At 43.4% G+C, this 6,000-nt stretch overlaps 1 protein-coding gene across 3 annotated transcripts in view; it reads right to left on the bottom strand.

Moving 5' to 3' along the window:
- The window catches only part of PLD1 (phospholipase D1), a 142,532-nt gene that overhangs the window by 4,635 nt on the left and 131,897 nt on the right, over positions 1-6,000 (bottom strand). For all 3 annotated transcript variants that reach the window (XM_044434463.1, XM_044434462.1, XM_044434464.1), the window contains exon 24: positions 306-459. In XM_044434463.1, coding sequence (XP_044290398.1) covers positions 306-459 — 154 coding nt within the window. The remainder of the gene's footprint in view (positions 1-305; positions 460-6,000) is intronic.

Below are 6,000 nucleotides of genomic sequence, written 5' to 3'. Positions count from 1 at the left end.
TCAGGTGTGGATTTGACAGCATGGCTGGCTGGGGAATGCTGGGAGTTCCAGGATTTTTTTCCCGTCTAAACATGGATAAGGATTGCACTGCAGTCAACCAAGAGCACAAACATAGGGTTGCAATCTTATACCCACATTCTTGAGAGCAAGCCCTACTGAACTGAATGGGACTTACTCCTGAGTAGACCAGAAGAATTCACAAGATTACTACATTTTCTGTGCTGTGAAACGCCCATGATGAATTCCTGTTTTCAAATTGGCTTTTACCCCTACTTTAATGAAGCAGCTTTTGGCAGCCCTGGTACCTAAAGCACTGAAGGCGGAGAGACTGAGCAAATTTTCCAGCCTTGTAGTCCTCCCCGTCCATCACGGAAGGAACCGTTTCTGTGTCCTGCACGATGACGGCCATTTCACTGTCTCGTTTCCCTAGCATGCTGCGGTCGTTGATGTTAGCAGAGCCTATTAGAGACACGGTATGGGAAGAAACACAGAAAATGCCGCACATGGTATGAATAAGTAACCACTTTTAAATGGCTCTAAGGACCATAAAAGCTCATTGCCATGTTTCGGATTGCCCTGTGGTGCACCCCAGCACAGATTATGACACATAATCAGGAGTGGTTTGGTCTGTAAGCAAAGCATTTCAAATTTAGTGATAGCAGTAAATGAATCTGCCACAGGGAAAAGAAATGCCATCGACCACTGGCTTGTTTATTCCAATTGTTTCAGTAGAATGCTTGGTCTTTGTAACATTTCTTTTATTTTTATTCTGACCTTTTAGACCAAGAGTAGGCCACATCTTGGATTCCTAGTCCAGCCCTTGGTTCCCCAGATAGCCAAAGCCCCTTCCCATAGCCTTACTGCTTTTCCCACAGCATCGATCATTTGCTGGTTTTCTGACTTCCATGCAGTTTTTCCCCATCCTAAAAGGTTGCGATGCTTCTTTTAAGGCAGGGAGAGATTTAAGCTAAAATATGCTTTTATCTTTGGGATTTGGGTCCTCTTGCCTTCAGCTCTATGTCCCATTGGAATATGATCGCCCCAAAACTGTCCCAAAATGGAATTTGAGCTTAGTGCTGAAAGAAACCTGTACCCTTGGGATCAGCACTTGTAAGGAGGGAAAAGTTTGAGGAAGCCAAGATCTCCTTCATGGGGTCAACCACACTGCTGCAAATACCTATACAATCTATTTTGCACGGTGAGCTGACTCATTCAGTATGAGCAAAGGGTGGCCACTTAAGCATTGTCAAAAAAAGACAAAATGCTTTACCAAAAAAGAGGATGGAAGGTGTCATCAGTGTGCATAATTTCAAAATACTGTTATTGAAACAGAAACAGAAGACAGAAATAAAAGCTGAAGGCAGACCTTTGGCATGTCAAGCTTATCTGATGGGTGGGGTGCCATTGCCTGTTATTGTGTTTTCAATAGTAGATTTTATGTACAAATACAAATTCAATGCATTTTAGTATTGCTTTACTCTTGCTTTTTTATTTATCTATGATTCTTTGTGACCTTGACTGCTATTTTCTCAGATGAAAGTTGGGGTATGACTCAAATAATAAATACCTATATAAATGTCACTGTAATGGGGAGGCTGACTGGGGGATCTGAATGCTTGCTTGGTCTGCCATTGAAGTGCTGAGTGTGTAACTCCAAGGGCCTCCCTGTTTCTTTTCCATTTTTATTGATCTTTAAACTTGCATAGCCAATCAAATCCAGAACGGTCTGCCAGCTCTCCCAAGAACTGCCCTTTGTGAAGTAGAACATTTGGCCACTCTAATGGACAGCAATACTTCTGTCGTACTACCTTCAGCCTTCATGTAAACTATTAGACCCCATTAGTTCTCCAACCAGTTCCAAACTCTTCCTCTGCTAGCAGTCAGAAAAGAACTGACTGAATCCCCTCTGACAATTCATGCAAATTCTGGAGCTGATTGATATGAATGCCTTCTGAACATTATCCATTGCTTTCACATTAATGAAACAACAGAGGCTGGTAAAGGTTGGCAGCTGAAGATTTGTTAAGACAGCCTTATGTCTAAGGTTCTTCCTAAGATAAAGAATCAAACCCCCATAAAAACAGCCAATAACAAAATGGAGAAAAAGAGTGTAACACCACATGCTTCATAAACTCTGGAGTACAAGAGAAGGTTAAACAATTCTCAGTCCAAATCACAAAAATATTCAGTGTTTAATGTCTCTGGTAGCTCCGAGCTGTTTTTGAGAGCAATACAACTGCACTGAAGTGTGGCGACAGTGAAATGTCTGCTATGCAGATCCTCTCTGCAGAAGTTGCAGCATGTGGAATTTTGTGGCGGTTGTGAACGTTGCCATTGTGAGACAGTGAACCTTCCTGGGTAAAGAGGATGTGGTGGACAAGTGCTGCCTAGTATTGTAAGTTAAGCATCCTATGATTCTAGCAACAAGGAAGAATACTTCATTCTGTTTGGTGTCTTCATCCCCTCCTCGAACCCTTCCTTGGGCTGTTTCTCCTTTTTCTTTAGAGCTTTAGGGAAGGGGCAAGTATGCATTCGAGGACCTCTCTGTTTCAGAAAGCCTGCCCTATCAAACTCCAAGCTCCCTGGCTCACTTCTCCTTTTTCCCGCTTTCCTTCATTGGGTGGGATGGCTCTGTCCAGTTAAATTTTGACCAACCTTGCAGCCAAGACCAGTTGGGCACTCCAGAGGGCTACCATGTTGTGGAGGTGCTCTTCAGCTCAGATTATTTGAGAAGAATCTGGAAGCTGGTGCTAGGGGCTAGTCTAGATCATCCTTGCCCAAGGACCAAAGAAGAGGTTACTTTGGAGTTATGTATAAAACTTTCTGAATGTTAATTAATATATTAAAAACAGCTGTGGGAGATTGCAGCTGATGACTGTGTTATGCACCTCTGTGTCTTTTTCACAGGAAAGGGACAAGCCGTTTAGCTCAACCAAATTTAATAATAAAATAAGCAGGCTATGTTGGAGGCCAGGAATGACTTGATTGTTTTGCAGTTCTGGATTGTCTACCATACAACAGTATGCAAAGAACTTTCTTAACAATACCAAGGGTAAGAAAACTGTGGGGGGAGGCACTTGTATTCTAAAAGTGTACAAAGATAGAGGTGGCCTTTTCAACCTCTTGAGCAGAAAGGGGAAAAATAAGAAAGTGAAGGCCTTTTTCTTGATGTATTGCACACCCTATCCCAGTCTCTTGGAAACAAAACTGTTGGAGCACACATATTGGCAGAAAGCATCCAGATTTCATGGCAAATCTATTCTTCGAGGAGCAGATGACAAAGTGCTGAAGCATTGAGACAAATCCTAAAATTTATACAAGCCAGATGGACCTGGTTCTCTACAGAAAACCTTCACAGCAAAGGGCCAGTGGAAATTTCTTTTATCAACCAGTTTTTCCTTTGTATTGCATCAAATTGTGACGAGTCCAATAATCAAACCAGAGTAGTTCACTTATGTTAATAGTGCTGTGCCTTCCTTTTGCCTGACATACCTGTAGCAGTGTATTAGAAATAGAACAGGAGGCAGGCTTAGCTGGATTTGGTAACATGCAGCTATAGAAAGGAAACTGTTCATACTGACTGAGGGAGCTTGGCCTGGAAGTCCCTTGGCTAAAAGAACTATCACCATAGGATTTTTTTATGTAATGGAATCGGGTCTCCTTTGGGCCTAGATATGAAGGGCTTTAGGCACGGTGAAAAAGAGCTCAGCTTTCCAACTAGTTCAGAAGGTCCAGAAAATCGGAACGGCATCCAACTCATCTGTCTCTTTCTCCAGAGACTTTCCATGCTCCAGTTTGTTCCCAGATGGATTGAAAACCCTATGCAAACTTCCCTGGGCCAGGCCAGTAGATTCCTGGACTCCTGCTAACAACAGCAGTATTTCAGAACATCTGGACTGAGTCACTCCCTTTGCTCCAAGGCAGGGGCCATGGCTCAGAGGTAAGAGCACCTGGTTGGTTTACTAGAAGTTCTAAGTTCAGTCCCTGGCATCTCCAGGTAGGATTGGAAAAACACCTGCCTGACACCAAACCCTACCATCATACAGTTCTGGGGCTAAATTGGCTAGCTCAGGATAAGGGAGCATCCTATGTTCCTAACTGAAAATTGCCTCAAAGGTTGCTTCCCTGGTTTTTGACTTCCTTTGGCTCTTGCCTGGTCTTTATACTGTGCATTCTCCGGACTGTATTTCCAAAAAAGGAAGACATGATTTTACTATGCCCTTAATGATGGGCTGGCGGGTAGGGCGATGGAGCACCCAGAATGTTATGGGCATGCACAAAGTGACTGCAGTGCGTACAAGCATGCATGCAAGTGTGCGTGCATGCAGGTACATGCCTGCAAGTCATTCTGGTGGATGGGATGTGTGGGTGTTGTGAGGCCACAACTCACGTCTCCAATTAACTCACACAGCAGTCAGCAATAAAACTAAGGACTTTTATTGCTATTTACTACAAGATTTACGATGCAACAGATAAGCTCTGGCAATGAGCTCCTAGCAGCTCAGTTGCCCCCTCCTTTCTGAACTAAGAAGGAGAAAATCATGTGGACCTCAATCTCCTCTCACGTCTTTCTGTCCGTGGGTGGGACAGACTTCTCTCCTGCTGTTCCAATTGGTCTGGCCTCCGCAATCTTCTCCAGAGTTGGGCGTTCCATAAATTTCCTGTTACGTCTTCCTGTTCTCCAGGACTCTGCCCAGCAGCTTCAGAGTCTGGAGGCGGGTGGGCAACTTGTTCAAACACCTCGGAGTCTAGAGGAAGGGAAGCTGCACTCTGCTCCAACAACACAGAGCTAGGGTGTGGGGAGGCTACTCGCTCGGAAGCCTCAGAGTCGGGCTGCTAAGGGGCTGTTTGGGCCCTGGGTTCCAATGCCTGACCCTCACTGTGAGCTTCTGGCCCTCTCTCGCATGCCAACGCCTCTGTCGAGCCATAAGGCACGACAGTGGGAGAGAGCAAGAAAAAGGAAGTGGGTGCTTTCATTTGACATTAGGCTAGACATTGTTGTGTCTACTGAAAAGCATCTGGATGGATTTTGGTCTGTCTGAAAAGAAATGAGATTGCAATCCCACTCCATCCCACCTCACTTCAAGCACTGGGCATGGGTAAATAGTGGAGAAGATTGGGATGCATAAAGAAATAACTCTAAAAATGATTACATCCCCCCTTGTTGCTTTGCACAGGGCTAAATATCGGCCTGCCCTGTCACGTGGAGGTCGTGGAGATGCAACCCATTTGGGCTCCACCTAGAGCGGAGCCTTCAGTGTACTCATTCACCTCTGTGGAACTCCCTGTGTGTTGACCTTATGTAGGCATTGATGTTTGGGCTTTTGTGCCTGATTAAATCATTTTTATTTAAACAAATAAGATTTCACTGATTGGCTAGCCACTGCTTTATCGACATAGTAAATGTGTTCATTTTGTATTTTCATTCCAGCTTCTCACTCTTTATTGTTCACCTCTCTGGAAACTAATTTCATATGAAACAGTGTACTTCTTGTAATATAGTGCTTTTTCTAAGTCTAGTACAGTTGGATGGGATTGTTCTCCTACATCTGTTGAATTTGTTCCCCTAATTTTCTGGAGTAAATCAAAAGAGAATGACTCAGAATGTTGTCTTATGACTTATATAACTAGATTACAACTTTTCACTTTTATTTGTTGTACTTCCCTGATCAATTTTAGGCAGCTCATACATACATGCATGCATGCAAAACAACAACAACCCCTGCTCCCAGTATACTGAATATTTTCCCCAAGGGAAAAACAATCATGTTTGCAAACCGGAAAGTTGTTTGTTAAATCTGTCTTGCATGCTTGGGATTTGAACTATCTTCATTCGACTCTGTGCAACCAGGGCCAATGTTTTGCTTACAATTTTACTGCAATACTAGTTATTTCTCCCCTCAGAAATGAATGTCAGATGAGTGGACACTAGATAAGAAAACAGAATGAGGGTAAATGAGGCCAAGACCTTTTTATTTAAAAGTTATTTTAATTGTTAAT

Source organism: Varanus komodoensis, unplaced genomic scaffold (assembly GCF_004798865.1).
Source record: "Varanus komodoensis strain SLA01 unplaced genomic scaffold, ASM479886v1 scaffold28, whole genome shotgun sequence".
Classification (NCBI taxonomy): domain Eukaryota; kingdom Metazoa; phylum Chordata; class Lepidosauria; order Squamata; family Varanidae; genus Varanus; species Varanus komodoensis.
Note: the sequence above shows the minus strand (reverse complement) of the source record. Positions and strands in the feature narration are given on the sequence as shown.